The 25546-nt window shown below is 46.6% G+C and overlaps 2 protein-coding genes across 3 annotated transcripts in view; both read left to right on the forward strand.

The window, feature by feature from the left end:
- Nucleotides 1-1927, forward strand: part of EPB41L1 (erythrocyte membrane protein band 4.1 like 1) — a 50717-nt gene extending 48790 nt beyond the window's left edge. Inside the window, exon 24 of the mRNA XM_088026765.1 lies at nt 1465-1927. Coding sequence (XP_087882891.1) covers nt 1465-1473 — 9 coding nt within the window. The 3' untranslated portion in view covers nt 1474-1927. The remainder of the gene's footprint in view (nt 1-1464) is intronic.
- A 5878-nt stretch (nt 1928-7805) lies between these two features.
- On the forward strand, nt 7806-24766 carry AAR2 (AAR2 splicing factor). Of its 2 annotated transcripts, none has more exons than XM_028118801.1 (4): nt 7806-7866; nt 10561-11369; nt 14482-14711; nt 23425-24766. In XM_028118801.1, exons 2-4 carry the CDS (start codon nt 10613-10615, stop codon nt 23590-23592), a joined length of 1155 nt encoding a protein of 384 aa, XP_027974602.1. In that variant the 5' UTR covers nt 7806-7866; nt 10561-10612; the 3' UTR covers nt 23593-24766. The 2 variants fall into 2 exon arrangements, with proteins under 2 accessions (XP_027974602.1, XP_027974603.1); XM_028118802.2 differs by lacking the exon at nt 7806-7866 and adding an exon at nt 7876-8185.
- Nucleotides 24767-25546: the final 780 nt, after the last annotated feature.

Genomic DNA, 25546 nt, shown 5'->3' on the forward strand with positions numbered 1-25546 from the left:
ATACTCAATCCACAGCAGTGACACACAAGGACGGGGCCTCACATACAGAAAGTGCTTAGCACTTTGAACCCGCATCCTTATCCCCTGAGGTTTCGCCATGTTCAGGGACGGATGAGAGCCCTGAGTAAGTCAGACCGTAAGCTTCTGCCACCAGCCTGGTGCACAAGCCCTGTCTCCTTGTAGGTGTCCATCTTGCTGGCCTTTAGCTTCTCTCCCGTCCCTGAAGCCTCCAGAAACATCTGCTCAGACTCCACTTGACTCTTTGCCTTCCTTCCAGAAGTTCTTCCTCTTTGAAGCTCTTGCTGTGAGTGTGGAAAGCACACCCACCCATCTGACACAGGGTCTTTTTTTTCCCTGGCAACTCACGGCCAGATGTGTGGTTTCTGCTCCATCTTCTCCCACTGGCCCACCTCCTTCAGACAGGACTTGTCTCCCAAACACTGCCAGCAACACCCAGCTTCCTTACCTTCAAGATTTGGATGAAGTGGGAAGAAAAAAAATGACCTGATTCAGAGCAGGAACCTTGGGTTCTAGTCTCATTTCTGTCACCAACTCACTATGACATTGAACCCTCTGGGTCTCAATTTTCCCATCTGTCAACTAAACTGAGAAAGGATTTCGTGTCTATGAGTCCATTTGTACTTGACCTCATGTGAGTGGGAAAGGGCAGGAAGGATACTCCACCTGTTAAGTGGTTTTGGGTAGCTGCTCTGCACCATGCACAGTGACGAGCACCGGAGGCCTAAAGAAGTTAAGAAACTCACCCAACATGGCAGCGCTTGTAGGCCATGGAATGGGATTTGAACTCAGGAGGTCTGATTGCAGAGCTCATGCCCTTGACCACAAAATTTTGGAGTCAAACTTGAGTTGGAATCCAGGCTCCAGTTTCTTTATGGAAATGCTGCTCCCTGGGGTTTAATCCCCAGGACACACAGGCCCACAGAGATCAGAGAGGAAAAACAAAGAGCTTCTGCCATCACAACTAAACAGTTCTTAGGCTGAGAGAAGGTGGGAGGAAAAGGTGAACCGCATGTATGTGATCTGAGCTTCTTAGTGTTAAAGGAAACCTGGACAGATTTCCAGACAGATGTGGGTTCAGGTCTCAGCTGTGTGGCCTTGGACAAGTCACTCTATCTTCCTGAGCCACAGGAAAGGTAGCTAAAACAACCCCTTGCCATGTATTTAAAGATGAATGAGCAAACGTTATTTTTTTTTAAGATTTTATTTATTTGAGAGGGAGAGAATGAGAGACAGAGAGCATGAGAGGGAGGAGGGTCAGAGGGAGAAGCAGACTCCCTGCCGAGCAGGGAGCCCGATGCGGGACTCGATGCCGGGACTCCAGGATCATGACCTGAGCCGAAGGCAGTCGCTTAACCAGCTGAGCCACACAGGCGCCCATGAGCAAACATTATTAATTCTTCTTGTCCTCTTTGTGTCCCCTCCCATCCACGCCTCTGGCCCTAGGAATCCTGACCTCTGTGAAGAGATGCTGGCGTTTCTGGTCCAACCCAAGCCAGAGAACCGTTAAGAAGGGGCCTTCATTCTGGATTCTCCGACTCAACACCGAAGTCCCAGCTGTGACGTACTGTCACCGAAAAGGAACTGGGAAAGGAAAAGCATATATATAGAGATATATATAGATAAAGATATATATACGGGAAACGCCGCGTCCTTGCCCCGCTGCTGGGGCTGGTCACGCAGTCGGCCGGCAGCAACAACCATCTGGACACCTACATTTTCTTTGCAGACAAATTGATGAACTGGTGGGATTTTTCAGGAAAAAAAAAAAATATATATATATGTAATGACAATAATCTCTCGCTCCCCCTTTCGAAGCCCTGTGGAACGACAAAAGCAAGCCAGACCACAGTGACTGTAGGAGTACAAAACCATCCTGGTTCTGCACGTGACCTTGCGTGGACGAGCATCCCATTTGTCCTAAAGTGTGTGCTGTCCACTCCAGTGCAAAGGAAGCACTTTTGCGGCCAAGCAAGAGAAGTCGCGGCAGCAAGACATGCACCGTCAACCGTTTGCCGAGAAAGAAAGAAAATCCCCCACTCAGAAAGGAGGAGGAACACTGGATTATTATTTTTTGGGTCTTGACACTGGGCTGCAAAATCCACCTTCCTTTCTTCCGCCTCCCCTCCCCCACGACTCCCGCGTCTTGTTGTCATTTCTGTCTCGGCTCCGCCTCCCCCTCCCCCACCCTCTGTATCCTGGTCCTGCCAAGGGCCGCTGCAGATGACTCTGGTTTGGAACAAGAAAAAGAAAAGAAGGCAAGAGCAGAAAACCCAGCCACAGGAAGGAAAGTAGACAGTGTATGTTCATGGGTTCTCATTATGAGGGTGCGGCTTGTAGATGTGTATGGATGTGCTTTTAAGTTATGTATATGACATATAACAGGAAACAAATATTAAAATAAACAGTGCTGGTAAGTATGAAGCTGACATTTTAAAAATTATAATTATCCGACTGTGATTGATGTATCCCAAGGTTCTTAGATCTCACTGAACCAGCCCAGTCGAGGAGACCTGGACTCTGGCCATGGGTTGCTCGCAGTAGGAGCTGATGGTTCAGCGTAGTAATACAGTGTGTGGTATTTGTAACTGGTTGATTGGTGGGGTGGGGTGGGGTCCCCAGATGGAGGGGCAGGGGTTTGGCAAGAAGGAAGAAACACAGATGTAGTCCAAGATGCCTTCCCCCCATCCCCCTCCGGGAGTAGCCACCAGGGCCTGGTCTGTGCTCAGGTGTGGGGTCCAGAGTCAGGATTCCGCTACAGGGGTCCCCTGGCTCAGCCCCCGTACCTCCCTAGGGGGTTTGCTTCGGTTTTCAGTCTTCTCTTTTTTCGGTCACATATCTTTTCCCTGACCACATTGTGACAGCTGACTCCCCATCCAAAGTGATGTGACACCCACCAGCCACTGCAGAGGATGGTGGCTTTAACCTGGCTGTCTGGAGAGCCTGGCTCGCTCTCATCCTCTATGCCTCCCACATCCGTTTTCTTCCTCCTGGGCCAGAGCAGCCATGGTAGAGACCATGAACACAGGGCAGGCCCCATAGGGTAGAACTTCATTTCCAAAGGCTTTGCCTGCCCCCCGACAAGCCGCGGATGAAAGGTGGTATTGCTCAGAGGCTCCTTCTATGTATGAGACTCTGGCTTTGGAAACCTCCCCTTTAGTCAGCATCTGAGCTCTGAGCCTGTACCGTCAGAGTCCCCAGAATTGCCTTCAGACCACAGAAGCCCTTGGAGAATACCCCTTCCAAAGCTTGGGATTTCCCAGTCTTGCCTGCCAGGAGCTGCTTCCCTGAGCTCAATGAGTCCCCTTTGGAGGGAATATGTCCCCACCGCACTTTTAATTTCTCAGTCCCCCCTCCTACCTCTACAGCAGTCATTAAATTCATTCAACAAATATTTATTGAGTACCTACTTGTGCCAGGCACTATGCTTGGACTGCAGGAGAGAATGTGGGGGAGGGGAGGGACCTGGAAGTCCTCTCAGCCAGCCTTACATCTTCAATCATGGCTTGCCCTTCTGAGAGCATTTCCACATTCTCTCCAATTATTGGCCATTGCCCAGGGATAGCCCCCCCCAGAGGGCCCCGGCTTACTTCTCAGTTACCCCAATGACATATATGCTTAGTTTGCTAAGCTGGTGCTGACCTGAAGACGAGAAACCAGAACAGTGTTTGCCTCTGTGGGCAAAAATGGGACAGAGAGCAGGCAGAGAGAGCCCTGCCCCTGGGGCTCAGATGGGAGATTCAGCCCGCCCCCCAGTAAGAGCAGTGGCCCCCACTCCAACCCCCCCTGAGTGCGACAGCTCACTTCCATGCACCAGGTTCTTTTTACTATCTTGGTGGAGAAGCCACAGAACCTCCTTCCCACCCCTTTCAACCGGAGAGCTCCTGTTCTTTCTGGGCCAAGAACTGGAATGGCTCCACCCTCCCTGGGCTACCCGGAATTTGGCTCAGGCCCCCCTGTCTTTGCAGGAACCAGGCATCCCGAGCACACTGGTCACACCTCAGAGGGAGAGTATTTGTTCTGGATTCTATACCTGTCTACAGCCCCTGAATGTGTGGCTTCAGAGCAGGGATGAAGTGACCAGGCTTAGCCTGTGGGCCGGCCAGGGTTTGTTTGTCTCTGTCCCACGGATGCTGTGACCTTCCTTCCGTGGAGAGACAGGGAGAGCCACAAGGGAGGAGGGGAGCTGCAAAGCTGAAATCTAGGGCACTGTTTCCTCCCATCCTCCTCTTCCTAGACAATATAGATGTTTGTCTTGTCTGTCTTCAACCTACTTTTCTTTTTTTCCTTTTTACATTTCTCATCCTTTCTGTGCTGCCTCTCCACCCAGGAGACCATGTAGCATAGTGGAAAATGTCCTGGAGGGTATCCTGGCTCAGCCCCTAACTCACCATGTGACATTGGACTAGTCCCACCCCCCCCTTTGGGGCCTCAGTTTCCCCATTTGCAAAATGAGCAGGATACACCAGATGCTCTCCAGGGTCTTTTCCGGGTCTGCTGTCCCACAGATCTTCATTTTCTCTTGTTTTGCTTTCTTGGGATCTTTTCCGTCTGAGGGGACAGGAAGTGCCAGGACCTGTTTCAGTGTGTGAATCCTGCAAGCACATTCCAAGACTGGCCTGCAATTGCATGAGCAACATCACTCTAAAGGATTTTTTTTTTTTTTCTCAAAAGCACTTGCCAACCGACTGCGATGCTGTCCTGTTCCTTTTTACTCACACCCCTCCCCCCCCGTCCCCTGCTCCCCCACCTCAGTGCTCTGTGCTGTATGCGTGTGCTCTCTGTTCTTGTATACTCAATAAAAGTGAAATAAATGTGTTTGATGCTGAACCACAAACTGCCTTGGCATCTCTGCTCTCTCTCTCTCTGACCTTAGCTACCAGTACAAGTTGGCATTGTGGGAAGGGCTAAAACTGGGGTAGAAGAAATCCCACCCTTGGACACTTTCATTCAACACATATTTGTGGCTTCCAGTGTGGTCCATGACTTGGGTTAGGCTCTGCAGGCGCAGCAGCAAATAAGACAAAGTTCCTGCCCTCCAGGACCTCTCGGGCTGGTAGAGCACAGGAAACAGTACAACAGGCAAGCAGCCAGAGACAATTCCAGAGTGATCAGCACCAGGAAGGAAATGCACAGAGGCAGGTAGTGGCTGCTGAAGGAGACCACTTCAATAAGGTGGCCAGTTATGACCTCCCTGAGGAGGAGCTGACTGAATGAAGAGAAAGAGCCAGTAAGGTGAGGGACCTGGGCAAGAATATTCTAGGCAGAAGGAACAGTAAGATGTGGGCCCCGGGATACAGAGGGGCTTGCTGTATGGAGGAACAGCATGATCCCTCCTCTTTCTGAAAGAAGAACACTTACATTGGGGTCTCTTCCTATAACCCTCTCTATGGGAGCCTAGTGGATAATGTATAGAGCAACCCCCAGCTTCAACTTTTGTCCACCACCAGATACATTGCCATATCCCTGTATGTGCCACCTGTCCCATTAGTGACTTAGTTATTCAAACGAACTCTGTAAATTATATATATATGTATATATGTATATACATATATATACATGAAACGATACTACTTCCATAAATCAAAACTAGTGTCACTTGCCAAGGAAAGGAGGTCTTCATAAAAATAAGTGCAAAGATATAAAATTAAAAACCCATAATCCATGTAAAACTTACTCCTTGGGCTCCCTGAGTTGCATGTACCACACTTTCCTTGCTATTCTACTAAGTGACTCACCTTTCTATATTGCCCCAAATCTCACAAGTGAGAACCACTGCAAATAATTGGGTACATTTTCTTCCACTCTTTGCCCAGATACGTATATCTCTTCAGAGCTTAAGTTATCCGGTACATACCATTCTAAATACTATTTTAAACTTAAATTCTGAGCATTTCCTGGTAATTTTGAATACCAAATACTATTTTTTTCTTTCTAAAGGTAATTCACTAAATGACACAAAATGCTGTGCAGTGAAGGCAATTCTTCAACCCTCTCCAGACTCCTGTCCATTGTCAGAGGCAGTTGCTTTCAGGAGCTTTGTGAATCCTTCCCTGAATTTTTTCCTGTATGTTTCTTTTAGTTTTCTGTCACCCATGGAGTTCTGGAATAGGACACGGTTTGCAAATATTGGGTCCCCACACACTCTGGATCTGTATCTTTATCTCCCAGAAATACAGGGTCAGCCTCTGTGTTGCTTGGGAATAACCTGGGGTTGATTAATCTAGATTAGTGGTTCTCAAATGGAGGGGAGGGGAGTGATTTTGCCCTCCGCCAGGGAACATTTAGCAATGTCGGAAGACATTTTTGGTTATTACAACTGAGGGGGGCTACTGGCATTTAGTAGGTAGAGGCTAGGGATGCTGCTAAACATCCTATAATCACAGGACAGCTCCCACAACAAATCTGGTCTGATTTGTCAGCAGTATCAGAGTTGAAAACCTGATCTGGATGGACATGTGACCCATAAGGTGGCATTCCAGGGCCCCCATCTGTAGCTTCCAAGCCCATAATTTAGTGCTGGAGTCTCTGAGAAGATGGTGAGCCCAGCTGGTACAGGAAGCTCTGAGAACAGACCACGGAGCTCAGCACCCAACACTGGGAATAAGGAGGGTCAGGGAGGAAGCTGAGCTTCTTCAGGCAGGAAATTGAACTGACATGATGGGCTGAGTGTGACATGCGTGACTGTGACTTGATGGAGGCCATCTCTGGTTAATCCAGCAGCAGCTTATTGTGATTAGCCATGACTGCAGGGCCTAGTCTAGTCTGCAACCCACCAAGAGATGAGTTTTGACTGAGACAGATTGGTGTGTCCACCTGTCACTGAGGAAGTGTGACAGACAAGCTAAGGAGCAGCAGCACAGGGACAAGAATAGCCAGTCAGGCCTTGGTTTGCATCCTAGCTCTGCCACTCTCCAGCTGTGTAACCTCTCTGAGCCTCGATTTTCTCTTCTGTAAGCTGGGAATACTAATATCTACTTACTAGGGTTGGTGTAAGGCTTAGAACTTATATATGAATGGCCTGCCCTATGGATTTTGGACTTACCTAGCCAGTCCTCACAATCATAAGCCAATTCTTTTCAATAAACCTCTTAATATATGTCTCCTATTGATTCTGCTTCTTTGGTTGAACCCTGACTGATACAACCATGCAGCACAGAGCAAGACCCCCAAATAGAAGCCGTTTATTAATACAGTCATTAATTAAACTTGTGATAAATACACACACCCAGCTGAGCCCTTGTGTCTGCCTTCCTGCTGGGTTCCAAGGAAACAATAGAGAACCAGACAGATAAATTCCCTCCCTCATGGCACGTTTGTAGCCTGCACCGCCTGAGGACACGGGATGATTATGGCCACAGGGACCCATGTGGTGGCTACTGGGGCTGAGACTGGTTCTTCTCCGTCCTGCGGGCTGGGTTTCTGACAATCTCCTCTAGGACTGATTGTGGTTGGAAGCTGCGACTGGGTGGTGATACTCAGGTCGAAACTGGCTGACTGGGACCATTACTGATCATCTGATGTGGCTACTAGGCATCCATGATCTTGACCCCAGCTTCAGCGACCATGACTGATTGAGACCAAAGGGCCAGGGCTGGTGGATGTGTTTCTGGAGCAGGATATACATAGTTTGGTGAAAGTTGTTATCCACGGTTCAGGAGCTAAGACGTGTAACTTAAACTAGCAAAAGGCAACATTTGATGGGGCGGAACCTGCAGGCGCGGACCGTTCCTCCCGAGACCAAGAGCTCTGCCGGGCCGCTTTCCCCGTAGCTCCCGTCCCGAGCCAAAGCTCGAGAACTTCCGGTGCGTTTCGGCGGTGCGCGAGAGCGGGGAGAGTCCGAAGCTGGTGAGTGCGGCCCCCTGGCCTGCTGGAACTTTTCTGCCTTCGCTGTCTTTGTGGCCCGGCCACCCTTTTCCCGACTCGGGATCGCGGAGTGCCCTGAAGTGGGTCGCCTCGCCGGGACGCGCGCATCCCGCCCTGTGGGCCGGTGCTGGGACCCTGGTGGCTCTGCAGGCCTTTCTCCCCGATAAACCGTCACCAGAGCCCCCGTCGCCAGTACTTTTTGGGGCACCCGGGGTAACTTCGCTGTTTCCCTAACTTGAGAACTTGGGTGCCGGAGACCTTGGCGGCGCCCGATTTGGTTCTGTCCGACTCTTAATTTCGGGTAAGGTAATTTGCCCAAACCGACCCTTTGTTTCTCATCTACAAAGTGGATATCATGTTTTTATTAAATAAATGCTTATCGAGCATCTAGTGTGTGCTGGAGGAACAAAAACACTCAAGTCTCACGGAGGTGACAGCCCATAAATGCAAAATTGTAGCCTAGTCAGGGAAATGGAAAGGTATAGGGTGCGGGGGGAGTGAGGGTCTCATGGGATACCTGACCTAACCCCGGGTCAAGCAAGCTTTAGTGAGGAAGTGAATATTGAGCTGCCATCAGAAGAAATGATTTGAGGAAGAGGAGAGGGAAGAGTTTTTTTTTTTTACCCAGGGAGCCTCCTACTTGAGGGTCTGTAAGAGGCCAATGTGGCTGGAACAGAGAGCTGGGGGGTGGGGGGGGATGCATGGTATGAAACAATCAGAAGGAGTTGGGCGGGGCCAGGGAGCCCAGGCCTTGTAGGTCTTATAGGTCAGGGTAAAAATTCTGGTTTTCCCGGAGCCATAAGAGAAGCCACTCAACATGGCATTAAGTGTGGCTTACATTGGCATTTTGAAAAGTTCACTCTGGCTCTTGAATGGAGAAAGGGTAACTTGGAGTAAGGAGGTGATGGAGAGAAGCAGATGGCTGTGACTTTGTGCATCCCAGGGCATTTTCTCTGTGCCAGGCCATGTACCAGCTGCTGAAAATACAGTGAAGAGAATTATGGCTGGTGTAATTAGAATAAAGGAATGTCATTATCAAGGAGGAGCACAGATACCACAAGGGAAAATGGCTAGTTGATGAACAATTACTCTAAATGCAATAGCTCTTCATTTAGCAAGTATTTATTAAGTACCTTCTGAATTCAGGGTTGGGAATAAGATGATGATGATGCAAATTATTTAGAGCAGTGGCTTTCAGGCTTTTTTGACTGTGACCTACAATAACTAATACATTTTACCTCATGACCAAGAATCCATACAAACACATAAAACTTCAGAAGACAGTTATTATCTTTATTACTCATGATGCATGCTGTTTTTTTTAATTCTCCTTCCATTAAAAAAAAAATTAACGCTGGTTGAGACTCTAAATTGATTTCTTAACTCATTAATGAGTTTTGACTTGCAGTTTGAAAAAAATATGCTGATGTAGGGTGAGTCATTTGTCGTGGTTTGGGGTTAAGATGATAAAACATTGCCTCTAACATTTTTGGAACCAGGCTGGCCTTCCTTTCCTCACTGTTTTATTTTGTTCTGTTTGCTTAACATAAAAAAGAGTAAGAAGAATTAAACAGGCAGCTGGTTCTTCAGTTTGTGAAATTTGGGGGTCTTGTTGTTTGTGCATCTGGCTGGGTTGGAAGTGCCTAGAGGTAGTGGTGACTGTCCTACTCTGTGGATGTTTCACAGATCATTGTTTCAGGCAAAGATCTGGCACGGTGCAGGTGCTCAGTGATTATTTGTTAAATTGAATAGGTAAGCGTCTTGGGATTAGAAGGTTAGATAATTGTTTGGATTAAATTAGTTCATGTTGGAACCATTCCTATAAATACCACCCAGGCGGTGTCTGCCTGCCTACACGTTGTGCCACTATGTCCCCATGGATAGTTCAGAGGTGGGTAAAATAAGTGTTCTTGCTCTTTCTCTTCTAAATACTGATCCTAGGCCAGCCATGTCACCTGAATCCATTCTGGGCAAGGGGTCCAGAGTTGCCGCTGACTGTAGGCCCTGTGGGAAGTTGTTTCACTCCCTGGACTTTAGGGGTTTTTATGCGTAAAAGGAGAAGAGGAGGTTTGTGGTTGAAAAGCCTTCTGCTTCCGAAACATTTTATGAATTTTAGATGCCGAGCACCCACTTTCCACCTTCTGTCCATTTCTGGGCCTGCCTTGAGGCTTATGGGAAACTGGGTATATGCTGGATTTAATCATCCTTCTCAGCTCCTTGGGACTCTTCAGCAATAGGGTTTAGGCAGAGTTACAGTGTGAGGCAGTTTAGGCACAGTTGTAGTTTCGAATAGACCACCCAGGCTTTCCCCACCTTCATCCTGTTGTGAGAGAGAGATCTGGGAGCAGATCCTGAGCGGACAGTGAGAGGAACATTGACCTGGAGGACAGGGTACCCAGGTTCTAATTTATGTGACCTTTCATGACCTTGAGCATGTCACTTCTCCTCAGTGTCTTTCTGGCTATGCAGTGAGTGTTCTTTCTCAATAAACCAAAACACAAAATCCTCTTCTTCCTGAGTCTTATTTTCCTCATCAGTAAAATTGATGCAGGGTTGTGGCGAGGATTAAGGGAGATAATTATGTCAGGGGTCTGATTTAATCTGGCACATGCAGAATCCTCAGCAAATGAAGCATCTTTCCCCAAGTTCCAGTTAACTCATTTCTTTCTTTTTCAGTTGTTCTGGAAGACAGGAGGGATTCTCTTTTTGGTCACCTAGCGCTGATCCCATGGCTGCCATGCAGATGGATCCTGAGCTTGCCAAGCGCCTCTTCTTTGAAGGGGCCACTGTGGTCATCCTGAATATGCCCAAGGGGACAGAGTTTGGCATTGACTACAACTCCTGGGAGGTGGGCCCCAAGTTCCGGGGTGTGAAGATGATCCCACCAGGCATCCACTTCCTCCACTATAGCTCTGTGGACAAGGCCAATCCCAGGGAGGTGGGGCCTCGTATGGGCTTCTTCCTTAGCCTGCAGCAGCGAGGCCTGATAGTCCTGCGCTGGAATGCCGTCCAGGAAGAGGTAGACCTGACCCCAGCCCCAGAGGCTGAGGTGGAGGCCATGAGGGCCAACCTCCAGGAACTGGACCAGTTCCTGGGCCCTTACCCATATGCCACACTCAAGAAGTGGATTTCACTCACCAACTTTATCAGCGAGGCCACAATGGAGAAGCTGCAGCCCGAGAGCCGGCAGATCTGCGCCTTCTCAGAGGTGCTTCCCGTGCTCTCCATGAAGCACACCAAGGACCGCATGGAGCAGAATCTACCTCGCTGTGGCACTGAGTGCAAAAGCTACCAGGAGGGCCTGGCCCGGCTGCCAGAGATGAAGCCCAGAGCCGGGACAGAGATCCGCTTCTCAGAGCTGCCCACACAGATGTTCCCAGCAGGTGCCACGCCAGCAGAGATAACCAGGCACAGCATGGACCTGAGCTATGCCCTGGAGACGGTGCTCAGCAAGCAGTTCCCCAGCAGCCCCCAGGATGTGCTTGGTAAGGAGAAACAGGATTCTTTGGGAGTGGACCAAGGGATGGGTATATAGTAGGGGGTACATCTTGGGTTATCTAGTCCAGTGGTTCCTATACTTGGCTAGGAAGCAGGCTTGCCCATTCCCCCTGGAGACTGATTCAAGGGAGCTGGAGTAGGGCCCCAGCAGTATCTGTCTGTGTGTTTGTCCATATAATAAACAAGCAGCGTAGGTGAACCTGATGCAGCCAGTACTGTTTGGGAACCAGTGATGTGGCCCAGCCCCTCATTTTATAGATTGAGGTTCACAGAGGGAAAGGATTTGACCAACTATGTGGACAAAGTGAGACCAGAGCCCAGGGCTCCTCGTTCCCAGCCTCCCATCTGCCTCCTCAGTTTTCTCCTGATTCTCTCAAAAGTGTTGGTCTCCACTGGCTTAGACCAGGATAGTGATTTTTTAAAAATTATTGTTTTTGTTATTTTTCTCCCTTATTGCAAAAATAATAATATGGTCATCATAGAAGCAAAACAAACAAAAATTCCCTCCCAATTCCCACCACTTAGAAATAACCATTTTGTACATTTGGGTGTATTTACTTTTTGTCTTTTGCATGTTTATGTCTCCATGTGCAGCATTTCATTGCAGTCTCTTCTCTGTGTATTTCTATGTATCTCCCTTTAGTCTTTTTTTTCTTCCTCAATTATATGTGTTTGTGTGTATAAATGAATTTTTACAAAAACAAGATTACAGTATATTATTTTGTAATCTGCTTTAGCATAAACGTTTTTCTATGTCACTGAAACAGCCCCTCCTCGATAGTGGCTGCTTAGTTATTGAACCAGCCCTCTGGTTGGTTGGACCTTTAAGATATCCCTATTTTCCCTGTTGTGTCATCTGATGAACATCCTTGTGTGTACTTATCCATACATTTAGGGTTGAATTGCTGGATCAAAGCGTGTGTGTTGCTAGCTGGGGTGAGGCTGTTGCCCATCACCTCTGAAATGGCGAGTTAGCAAAGGCCTCTTCCAAAGGGATGGTTGGAGAGTGATGTCGTTTCAATTTATATTTCTTTGATTCTAGTGACAGCAAACATTCGTCACATCTTTAACAGCTATTTATATTTTTTCTTTTACAAATTGTCTAGGTATTTGCATATTTTTCTGTTGGAAGATCAGTGAGAAATTTGAATATAGGGTCCTTCATATCATTGGCTCTCTGATAAAAGGGCACATTTTAATGGGTGCATCCTAATGCATTACACAGTATTATTATTTAATAAGTAACACTTAAGAAATTCTGGCTTAAAAATGAACAGAAATCCTGTTTTCTACCTCTTAAACATTTCAGTTCTTCAAAGTAATGTTGTGAAAGGTCTGTTGCAGGGATAACTTTGTATCTTCCTGACAGCTCTTTGAAATTACTTCTGATCTCATAACTTAATTTCGGACTAGGCCAGAAATGCATGAATTTAAGTAAATGCCCTAATTTCAGAGAATAAGCTCCTGTTTTCACAAACCAACCAGGTAAAGCCAACTGTAGAAGCAAATCATTAACCTCTGTCATAGAAAGGAAATTTGACAATATCTTGAAAATGTCAGTCAAACATCCAATATATCTGGACCAGGCAGCTAGACAAACTTAGTTCCACAAGCCTGGGAATAGAGAACCAGTTTTTCATATCTCTGGAGGTGACAGAGATCAAACACCATGCATTTAAAGAGGTACTTGGTGTTGAGTGCATCTGTTCTTTTTACGACCCATGTGTAGGTATGACACCACAGAAGCCCTCATTAAATTTGAAGCCAGAGAATGTCTCTGATCAGTAGCAGTATATCTTTTTTTTTTTTTTAAAGATTTTATTTATTTATTTGAGACAGAGAGAATGAGAGAGAGAGAGCACATGAGAGGGGGGAGGGTCAGAGGGAGAAGCAGACTCCCCGCTGAGCGGGGAGCCCGATGCAGGACTCGATCCAGGGACTCCAGGACCATGACCTGAGCCGAAGGCAGTCGCTTAACCAACTGAGCCACCCAGGCGCCCCCAGTAGCAGTATATCTTGGCAACCAGAGACCCAGTTGCTTGCCCAAGGACAGTGGCTTCTGGATCATGGCGTCTCTTTGTTTCAGACAGGCATCTGGTGGAAATGTGGGAATAATAATAGCTAATATTTCTTGAGCGCTCCTTTGTGCCAGGCATTATTTTAAATGCTTTATGTGAACTATATTGATTTATTTAATCTTCCCCCCAGCCCTCAAATAAGGAAAATGAGGTATAAACAGATTGAGTAACTTGCCCAAGATCACACATCTCTGAAGGGTGGAGCCGAGATTTGAACTCAGGTAGTTTGGTTCCAGAGCTCATGCTATTAGCCACCAAGCTGTTCATAGAGATTAAATCACAGAGCCGTGTGGTTAAACAAATGCAAGTGATTTGGGCTAGCAGGCTAAGCCTGGAACAAGTACTCACAAATTTTCCTCTTCTGGGAAGCTCTGGAACTGTTCTCACCCACTAGGAATTTTGTTTTATCTTTCCATTATTCCCATTGCCAAGCATTCGATGTGTGACCTTGGGTAGGTCCCTTGACCTCATCTGTAAAATGAGACAGATACCACCTTCCCTGAATACCTTGTGGAGTTGGGCTGGGGATTACATGGTGTAGTGCAGCATTTCCTGGCTCTGGAGCAGACCATTTGCATCAGAATTACCCGGGAAGCTTTTTAGGGCTACAGATACTGAGGCTCCATCATCTGTCCTCAACCAGGCTCTCCATGGGGGAGACTTGGGCAGCTTTGTCTTCAACGAGCTCTCCTAGTAATTCTGATAGGCAGCGAAGTTTGGGATCCACCTGACATAATACCCATGGACACATTTTGTAAACTTTCTAAGTGCCAGGCAAATACTAGGTAGATCTCTTCCTTACAGTCTGATTTTATAAAACCACAGTTTGGTTTTTTGTAGCTTGAGTTTAGAGCAGTTCAGCCAACTTGAACTGAGCATGTACTCAGTGCAAAACCCCACCTAGCAGGAGTGCTCTGCAGGGGGCCACCACCCATTGCTGAGGTCCAGTAGAATTGGTGGCCTCATAGCATCGGCTGGCTCTCCACGCTCTCAGAATCATTCTCCTCTCTGCGCCTCTCAGGTGAACTCCAGTTTGCCTTTGTATGCTTCCTCCTGGGGAACGTGTACGAGGCATTTGAGCACTGGAAGCAGCTCCTGAATCTCCTGTGCCGCTCCGAGGAAGCCATGGTGAGGCACCACACCCTCTACGTCAACCTCATCTCCATCCTGTACCACCAGCTTGGCGAGATCCCGGCCGACTTCTTTGTGGACATTGTCTCCCAGAACAACTTCCTCACCAGTACTTTACAGGTGAGCCGTCTTTTGGCTGACACCCGTGTGGGTCAGAATTACGGCGAGGATGTCTGAAAGCCCCTTCAGGAGGGTTACTTTTCTGTTTTAGTTTCCTAACCTCAGGCTGTTTCCTGGTTCTCTCTTCCACTCAGTTGTAAGTTCCATGGTGCCAGAGACCCTCTCTCTATACCACCATTCGCCTGCCTTGCTCTGAGAGTGCCATGCAGTGGGGTACTTGGCGTTTGAATAACCTCCACCTCTATGAGTTATTCAGCTCAAAACACTTTTCTTTCTCCCCGTAGCCATAAGTTGGTATAACCCAGTAGGACAGAGTTTTGAAGCTTGTTATTTCTAGGGAAACATCTGCAGCTCCTTAGATCTCATTTAAGCATTAAAGTAACTTTGATTTCCTGTTCAAACAAAACGTGCCAGTTTCTGCAGAGATTCTCTGACAGAAAAAGTGAAATTTGCTTTTAACTTGGCAATTAAATTTTCATTATGAGCGGTAATTAGGGAAGAAGCTTCAAACAACTTACAATCTTCATCCTGTGCTATTTCCTCCCTTTGCAAATAGATTAGCTTCCTTTATGTTCCTGGGACAGCCTCTGTCACTCACATTTTGTAACTTTCTCAAGTGTGGAAGAGGCAGAAGCTGCAAGCTGTCAGTTTCCATACTTTTTGTTCCATGAGCTGCTTTTTTCTCCCTGTGTGTGAGACCACAATGAAGCCCGCTCCTTTGAAGGTGGCTACTCACTAACCTACCACTCCCACCCAGGGTGAGAAAAGGAACAAACATTCAGTAAATGCCTGTTGAGTAGCAGGCATCATGTTTGTCATGCTACTTGGGTTCCCTCATTTAATCTCTCTGGAGCCCTTCAAGGCAGGGAGGATTATTTCCTATTTACAAATGAGAACATTGAGACTCAGAAAGGTTAAGTCATTTATGTAAGGTCACACAGCTGGTAAGTGGCAGAGTCAGGATTTGAACCCAGGCCTGAGTCTTGTGATTATGCTCCTGTGTCCTGAATATAGTGTAGATTCCTCCAGTAAGGATTCTTGATTGACATCAGTGGAGACACCGTGAGGGGCTTATTTCTCAGAGGCATGGGACACTTTTCTACAAACAACATACTGTTGGAAGAATCCCTGTAAGCAGGCAGCTGACTTAAAACCCTGGCAGTTGGGGGTCTTGTGCCGACCATGGGGAAAGTTGGTCAAGCTGATGGCTTGAGCCTGGTGTGTTCCACTTCAAAAAAAGAAAAAAAAAGAGTTATAAAACTTCTCTTTTATTGGTTCTTGACATAAGAGAGAGAATTTAAGTCCCTTCATCTCTCCTCTGAAGGGGAAATACCACTCTACCCCCGACAAGTTCCTGGGTCACATGAGCTAGTAACTGATGAGGAGTGAGGGGGGCATCAGCTTGCTGACTTGCCTCTGGCAATGACCCATGGGAATGATGTGCTACCCTTGTGATGTGCGTTAATGCTGTCACACAAACCTAGGAGGGCCACACTGTGTCATTGGCTGTCCTGACCATTGTCAGCAGAGCTGACCAACAGCTGAGCTCTGATTGCTGACGCTATGTTGCCAACAATGATTTATGAAGCAGAGAGGGCCCGGCTGGATTGCTAGATGCCCAGGTGGGGTGTGCAGAGCTGATGGTTGGAAGAATTCTGTCTGGACTTTATACCAAGAAAATGTGATATCATTATTTGGAAAAATCCAGGACATGTGCCTTTAAAAAAATATGTGAACACATATTTTTGAGCATCCTATCTTTATATATGATATTTTCCTGAAAGTGTTGAGGGATCTGTATATTAGGGTTCCTGCCCTCAAGAGATTTATTCATTGATTTAGCAGGTATTTGCTGAGCATCTGCTATATTCAAGGCTCTGTTGCAGGACTAGAAATAGAGCTGTGAACAAGACAGAGTCCCTGACTTGCAGCTTATATTTTGGTAGGAAAGTAAACAAATGACTTGATCAAGTCACTCCAGATAGCGTTGTTTAGAAGGCGGTCCTGCCCCAGTACCCTTTACCTGACATGGGCCCTGAGACCCTTTTGGTCTCATCTAGATTGCATCAGTTTGTCAGCTTCCATGCCTACCCGTCAGTGCACCTATCTCCCATGCTGCCGCCTGAGTTACTCTGAAGTGCAGATCTGATACCATTCCTCTGCACCTCCTAATTGCCTAGAAAGTTAAAAGCCCAAACAGATCACAAGGCCCATTCTGATCTGGCTCCTGATCTGTTCTCCAGCTTCTCCTTCCTCTCCTTGTTTTCCCCTGTCACCTTCAGCAATAGTGGTCTCCTTACAAGTTCAAGGAAATGCCGTGCTGTTTCAGGCCTTTTTTTTTTTTTTTTTTTAATATTTTCATTTATTTTAGAGAGAGAGAGAGAGCACAAGCAGGGGGAGGGGCAGAGAGAGAGGGAATCTCAAGCTGACTCCACGCTGAGCATGGAGCCCTATGCAGGGCTCGATCCCACAACCCCGAGACCATGACCTGAGCCGAAAGCAAGAGTTGGATGCTTAACTGACTGAGCCAGCCAGGCACCTCCCCCCCCATTTTTTTATCGTGGTAAAAAATCACATAACATGTATAGTATTGGTAACTATAAGCACAGCAGATCTCTAGAACTTTTTCATTCGGCACAACTGAAACTTTATGCCCGTTTCATGCCTTCTTAACTGAACATGATTTTCATTCTGCCTGGTGTGAACTTGTTCATCCTACAAGATGCCCTCATGGCATCCCTCTCTGTGAAGCCATTCCTGATCCCTCTCCTTTCCATGCTATTAGCCTACTTTGGACTTGTCACAATTATAACACAGGCTGGGCTTGCTGAAATGTGTACATTGTCGGCCTGACTTCCCCACTAAGCCGTGAACTTTTACCCAAAGCCTGGTTTGTTGTTCATCTGGTTGTTTTCAACACCTAGTCGAGGCTTAGCACTTGTCTCACGTTGTGTTATTGGTTATTTTTAGATGGCTAGAGTACATAATTCCTGTGGTAGTGTAAATAGATGCCCCTAATATGACAGGTGTAAATGGTGCAGTCTGATCACTAAAAAGGCATTGGTTAATTCAGACTAGGGTTGCAACTTCAGCAGGAGAGAGCGGATCAGGAGTGACTGTGAAGGGAGGCGTTTAACCATGTGCTGGAAGGATGACAGATTTCAACAGGCACAATGTAGAAAGGATATTACAAGTTTTTTTTTTTTTTTAATGGAGAGTTAACGTTGGTACCATCTTGGCAGTGAGAATCTAGCCCCCCACACGGAGGCACTCACTCAGGATGTGTGTGAGTGAATGAATCAGCCCATAAAAGCTTTCTTCAGCCAGCCGCCTGCTCTGCCCCCAGGTAGTCAAGTAAGTGGAACTGGCTTTCTTACTTAGGAGCTTAAATGGCTACTACCCATGGAGAGGGACTGGTGTTTGTATATATAAGCACTTAAAGGCTGCCACATTAGCTGGTATAAAATTAGCCACATAATGGCCTCTGCCATTAGAGGCCCTTTTGAATAGATGCCACTGGTTTTTATAAATCCCATGGATTTAGCTTGAATAAAAATTACTTGTTTTACAAAAATAGATACAGTTTTTTCTTTTATTAAAAGCAACTTGAGTCACCATAATTTGTTTAAAACCAATGAAAGGATAATCTGAATTTAATAGTATGTTAGAAAATGAGTTATGTACAAAATAAGGATTCTCATTGCTGATTGCATAGCATTTAGGCATATAGTCACATAACCTGTTTTTTTTAAATACTTTAAGTCACAATAGGTCATCTATGCTTTCCAGCTTCATTTCTTACCAATATTCTAAATGCCAGTGTTCATCTTTAACTCTTGATGGAAGACACTGGCTCTGAGTGATGTCTGTAGTATTTTTACCAGAACACCTGTCATGATCAATTTCACCTACCTACTTGCACACCTTCTGCCGTCAGCTATCACTTTTGCACACTTACTGTGTGCATTATTTCATTTAGCCCTCACCCCAGTGCTCAGAGCTAAGTATTTAATCTCACTTTACAATGAGGAAACAGGATCATAGAGGTCACATGATTTTGCCCAAGATCACCGGAGCTAGTGGATGGCAAGGCTGAGTTTTGATTCTAAAGTCTGTGGTGGGCTCCCATTTATTTTTCCCAGATGAAACATCCCAAATTCTTGAACCCGACCTCAGAAGACATGGTTCCTGTTGCTTTTTGCTCTCCTGGTAATCATTGTGAAATGATAGTTTTATTTAACACCATTTTCTTCTTCTGCAAGTAGAAATAGAATGTTCTACCTCTGGCTAGTTTCATTCTAAGTTGAATAATCATTTGGGAATTGAAAAAATTAGGAAATTTCATCTTTTTTGTCTGTCCAAAAAATAGGATAAGATAGTGACTCAGCTACCTACCTTGATATTTTGAATTTCTCAAGGTGACCTGACTGAACTCAATTTATTTAACTTGGGTTTAAAAGAAGGCTTTTACATTTCTGGCTAAAGTAATTTACAGTTTTAGAATATACAGACTAAATGATAAAAATATTAATACCTTTTTCTATATTTAAAGAAAAATACCCAAGGGGTGTGCTTTTAGTTTTAGAGAAATGCAGTTGTTTGTGAAATGTTGTTGTCTTCTTTCAAAAGTATTTTTAAAATATCCAGGACTAATCTTCCGATATTAAGATGATTCATTTCCCAGTGATGTTAAGAAGCATTTACTCGATTTCACCTTAACAAGTAAAATAAATAGATCATTACCAAGTTTTCTGAAGAATCCATAAAATTAAAAACAAGAGAACCAAAGTAAATTATTGCTTGAAAACTAGGTAATGTCTATATATCTCCTTTTCTGAATTATGGGTTTTTAAAATATCAAGTTTGTAAACTATTGGGACAAAAATAGATCACTGGATGCCAGGGGCTTGGGTAAGGGGAGGGTTTGACCACTAAGGGGCAGCACAGGGGAGTTTTTCGGAGTGACTGTTCAGTATCCTGATTGTGATGGGATGTGGGCTTCAGACTCATAAAACTAAATACCAAAAGAAAAAAATTAATACCTGATTATATCATATAATGGTTGCATGGGTGTACACATTTGTCAAAACAAATTGAACACTTAAAATGGGTGAATCTAGTTGTATGTAAATTATACCTCAATAAAGTTGCTTTTTAAAAAAAAGTCAACCTGGGCTGTGCCCTGGGTCCTGGAGGCCTGCAGAGGGGACAGTTCCAGAAGCACCTGGTCTCCAAGTACCCTGGCTTCCCACAAGGTAGTGCTGAAAATATGATGAATGTGTTAAGTCTGTGTCAAGACCAAAAGAAGGCCTTGGTAGGGACGAAGGATTGAGATTTCCCTCCTTGGACTGGATCTCACTTGACGTTTCTTACTGGCTTGGCGTTTATCACCATTCTCATCTGTACGGTGGGAACAGTCATTTCCTGTCCTCTTACCTCCCAGGTTTATAGTATGCAGGCTTGTAGTAAAGATTCAATTGACAAGTTCTTTAAAAAGGACAAAGCACTTTTTAGATTAGAAGCCTTATTTTTCAGACAGAAGGTTTTCTGTTATACCTGCCTCTGGTTGATTTTACTCCCAGGAATCGTTTGAGAGTTGGGTGGGAAGGATGAGCGATGAGTCTGAGCCCAGCCTGTTCTGACCTGTCACTGCTGGCCCTTGCCAAATGCAGGGTAGTCCCTGCATCTCATTCATATCTGTTCAGTGAGCTTCCTTTGGGCCCTAACTCTGTGCAGGCCCTGGGCCATATGCTGTGTGTGACATGTTGATAAAAAGGACTCATTCTCTACTCTTAAGGAGCACAGATACTGTGAGCACAGTGTGAGAAATGCCATAGAAAGGTTCACACCCAGTGCTAGGGGAATAGAGGCTGGAGCAGTTCATTTCAGGTTGGGCTTTTGTAAGAGACCTGTCACAAGGAGGTGGCTTGTGAGCTGGTGACATTCTGGGGCCACCTCCTCCCCAGGATGAGTCCTTTATTTTGTCCAGCACTATCACATAATTATTGAGCAATTATTTGGTGCCAAGGACTTGTGCAAAAGTGAACCAAAAATGGATTTTCATAGAGTCTATGGTCTTCTTCATTCTTTTGCTCATTAAAACACCTCATGGGTCCTTTTTGTCAGACTCTGTGCCAGGAGTGAGTATGCAGTAGGAGAAAGAGTCACTGCTTTGGAGTTGCTCCTTGTCTCTTGGGAGAGCTCAACAGTAAATGGACTGTTACCTAACTGAGATTGAAGCTACGTTTGCCGTAACCCTGGGTGCTGGAGGAGCATAAAGGAGCACCTGTGCCATTCTTGGTCTGGGAAGACATCCTAAAGGAGGTGAGGTCTCGGCTGAACCTGAGTCACTAGGAGAAATCAGTAGGTGAAGAAGGTGAAAGCAGGGATGGAAGGGTGTTATAAGCCGAGGACAGAGCACGTGTGTAGGGGCACAGGAGAAGCAGTAGAGCGTGTTTGGCAGCTGCTCAGTGTGGCTGGAGAGGTGGGGCTGTGTAGGGAGGGGTCCAGTTTACTGTGGAAGGAGGCGAGCAGGAAGAGGCTTTTGCAGCTTCAGTCAGCAGGCTCCCCAGGACCTCAGGACAGACCCAGGGGTATGCAGGGCCTCTGGAACTAACCCCGTTTGAAACAAGGCTTCCCTGCTTCCCGTGCAGGGTTCCTCCCCAGAGCCCCGCTGGGCTGCGCAGTCGGCACTCCAGGGCAAGCTCCGTTAGCTGCCTGCAGACAGGCGGCCGGCTTCCCTGCTGCCCTCCGCCACCGCGCTCACACAGCCCTTCTAATTAGTTATTGATCGGCTGTTGTGTCGTCGCTGTGCTGCCTGCTCCTGTATTTAGTCGATTCCCAAGTTAATGACACCAAATTCTGTAGCCCCCCACTTGTGCTTCTGCACACCCACAGCCCCCAATCACTTCTGTCCCTGCTACCACTCCAACAGAATGACTTCAGACAAAGACCACTGAAACGAGCTTCACTCCTGCCACCAGGCAGTAGAGAAGCAGCCGTGGAGTACACCTGTTAACTTGGTCAGGTCAAGGCCCCCGGAGCCCAAATTCCTTCCATGGTGATCTGCAGGCCGGCTACAGCTGGAGACAGAAGTGGAACAAAGAGCTTCCCCCACCCTGACGCTCCTGCTTCTGTGGGGTGGTCTGGGGAAAACTACTCCTTCCTTTCCTGTTAGTTTTCATCCAGTCATTTAACTCCTCTTAGCCTCTATTTCCATAAAATAGGTATTCTGGTGTGTCTTCCCAGAGCATGGTGAGGATCTGTTGGGATACTCCGAAACTTCTTTGAATTTGAAAACAGTAAAATAGTATGAGAAGGAGTAATGAGTTTGCTGTTACTCTTAGAAGTGATTGGGATCCAGGAAAATCCAGAATGGAGTGTCAGATATAGAGAAAATTACTGCTTTGCCCCCTGTCCAATGTTTATATCAGATGAAACTGAATTAAAAAGAACATCAAAACAAAAGAATATCTAAAGAACTACAGTAACTCAACAACAACAACAAAAAACCTGACTAAAAATGGGTGAAGGACTTAATTAGACATTTCTCCAAAGAAGACATAGAAATGGCCAGTACATCTACATGAAAAGGTGTTCAGCATCACTAATCATCAGGGAAATGCAGATCAAAACCACAGTGAGATACCACTTCACATCCATCAGGATGGCTATTAAAAAATAATAATAATAAATAAATAACAAAAAACAGATCTTGCCAATGATGTGGAGAAATGGAACCCTTGTTCATTGCTGAAGGGTGGCTTCCAGGGGTTGGTGGGAGGGGGAAATGGGAAGTTAGTGTGGGTAAAGAGTATCAGTTGGGAAGGATGAACAAATTCTGAAGATGGATGATGGTGACAGTTGCATAGCCATGTGAATGTACTTAATGCCACTGAATTGTACACTTAAAAATGGTCAAAATGGTAAATGTTACGTGTATTTAATTTTTAAAATGATAATGTAAAAAATGGTTAAAATGGTAGGTTTTGTATTATGTACATGTTAACCACAACTTTATTTTTTTTTTTTAAGAGAGAGAGCATGTGCACGAATGGGGGGGGGTGCAGAAGGAGAGGGAGCGAGAATCCTAAGCAGGCTCGTGTCCAGCATGAAGCCCGATGTGGGGCTCTGTCTCACAACCCTGAGATCATGACCTGAGCCAAAATCAAGAGTTGGATGTTTAATATACTGAGCCACCCAGGCGCCCCTGTAAGCACAATTTTAAAAGAAGAACATCAAAGACAACTTTCAAGGGGAATAGAAACCTCTGACTGGCAGCCTGTGGCCCATGAAGATTAGAGCAACAGTTCAGCCTCGTTGGCCTAGGGCCTGGGACTTCATGGGCTGCAGGGGCTTATAAGCCCTCCAAGCCTTTCTTGGTACCAGCTGGTCTCCTGGGCACCTGGGTTATAGCCCAGGTGCCCAGGAGAGCTCCCCAGGGGACTGGGCCAGGGTGATGGCCCCCCTGGCCTTACTCTCAATGGGGCATCTCTGCCCAAGATAGTAATTTTCCATTCTAGTCCTGCCCCAGCTTCTCAGCTGGGTTTGGACCTTCTTTCTTGGTTTGGGGGGAGCACAGCAGGTGTCCTGGGCCTGTGCCAGCAGCAGCTGATCCACCCGCCCCAGAGAGCTGAACACCATGAGGAAATTTCCACAGCTTTCTCGGCCCCCTCTGTGTTCTCAGGAGTGACTTATCCTCTGTTCTCTGTAGGTTTTCTTTTCCTCCGCCTGCAGCGTTGCCGTGGATGCCACCCTGAGGCAGAAAGCTGAAAAGTTCCAAGCTCACCTGACCAAGAAGTTTCGGTGGGACTTTGAGGCAGAGCCAGAGGACTGTGCCCCAGTGGTGGTGGAGCTCCCTGAGGGAGTAGAGACTGGCTAACTGGGAATACTGTTGGCCAGGGGCGGTCCCTTCCCCCACGGCTGCCGTGCTGGCCTCTCCATTCACCCCTGCCTTCTGGGACCTGCAGGGGTAGTGGCCCCACCAGGTTCTGCAAAGATGGAGCCAGAATTCCCTCTTTCACCAATAAATAAGTTTCTTCAGTGCCCAACAGGCAATATGCATCCCGAAGGCACATTCATGGGTTCTCGTCAGGGGAAGGCTAACCTGACCAGATTCCAGCTCTTTCAGAAGCTCTCGGGAGAGACCTGCCTCAGCAGCACCCTACTTCCTTCCAGAGGAGAAGAATGTGAGCCAGTAGCCTAAGAAAACTGATTGTTTATTCCATAGGATGGTTAGAATAACAAGAAACCCTGGATGGCACAGTGTCTGAGCTATCAGTTGGTGATTTAAAAGTTAAACAGGATGGTAGGGAGATGAGCTAGAATTTCTGCCTGTCCTTGTTGAATGGGAACACATCACAGAAGACACGGGCATGGGACCACTCACGAGCTCCAGACTGGGGAGAAGGGACCCAGAAGACAATTGGGTTGAATCTGACAAGTGGGCAGTTTTGGCGTTCTCCAAATAAGTCCCTTCCTTCTGTCTAGAGGTCCCAGTGGGTAGTTGTCCAAGACTGTTGTGGCTTCTGACCTCAAGGGCCTTCCCAATGCCACGTCTCTCCCATCTGTTCCATTCTGAGGCCTCAGACCCAGAGGTGAGACTTGGCAACCCTTCCATATGGCCCCATTCCTCACCAGAGTCACCATGACTCTTTCCGATGACCTGGAGATTCAACAACAAAGAGAGAGGTTCTTGCTCTGGAGAGGCTTCTTTGGCCCCGTTGAAGTTCTGTGCCTTTATTCAGGGCTCTGGAGATGACCTGGCCAACCTAGATCTTCCCAGTCCTGCTGTGGAGCTGTCAGCCACGGGAGTAATGATGCTCCCATTTCCTCGGAGTCCTGAGGGCATGCCCGTCACACACAGGTTCTGCCACCCTGAGCACAAACCACTGTACTACGACAAGAGTCCCTGTGCCATTCTTTTCCAAGGTGCGGCTCATACCAGGTTTCTGAATGAGAATCCATGCTGGTTAAGACTTTTGGTTCCACTTGTTTCCTTGGAGTTGTTTTTCCAAGAGCATAATGTACATTAAAGTCTTTGAGTTGAGACTGAATCCCCTTGTGTGAATCTCTCTTGCAGTTAATTTGCCCACTTAGCTGCCAGGCCACTGTCCACAGACACACTTCTCCCTACTGAGCGCCAGGCGACCCTGCCTGATGTCTTCAGTCTCTGAAGGAGGCAAGCACCCAGTGTTACCTGGGGCCTCCGAGGTAGGCATACCTGAAGGAAGGATTGAGGCCCTGTAGCTTTGTAATAATCAGAAGTTGTTCTCTTCCTCCTGAACCCCACTCATCACAACTCCTTGGGAAGCTTGTTACAAGTGCACATTCCAAAGGAAGGAATTCCTGATCTAAGCTACAACATGGATGAACCCTTGAAAACGTCGTGCTGAGTGAATGAAGCCAGACCCAGACCCCATGTTACATGAGTGCATTCATATGGATTGTCCAGCATAGATCCACAGGGAGGGAAGTTAGTGGTTGCCAGGGACTAGGAGAGTGGGGAATAGGGTTGACTGCTAACGGCTACAGGGTTTCTTTCTGAGGTGATGGAAAGGTTCTGGAATTAGTGGTGATGATTGTACAACCTTTTGAATATACTAAAAAACACTGAAAATGTGCATTAACATGGGGAATGTTATGCTGTGTAAATTATAACTCAATAGTATTTTTTTTAAGTGCATATTCCCGAGCCCCACCCTGCAGGAATTCCGAGGCAGTGAATCTGGAGATGGCCTGGGTCCGAAGGCACACTCAGTTGTGAATAACTACCTGGAAGTGACAGCATTGCAAGTTAGTACCTAGAGCTCTACTGGGAGAAGATTTGTTTCCCA

Source organism: Eumetopias jubatus, unplaced genomic scaffold, assembly GCF_037043125.1.
Source record: "Eumetopias jubatus isolate StellerSeaLion01/CBP00866 unplaced genomic scaffold, mEumJub1_p1.0 scaffold_9, whole genome shotgun sequence".
In the NCBI taxonomy this organism is placed as follows: Eukaryota; Metazoa; Chordata; class Mammalia; order Carnivora; family Otariidae; genus Eumetopias; species Eumetopias jubatus.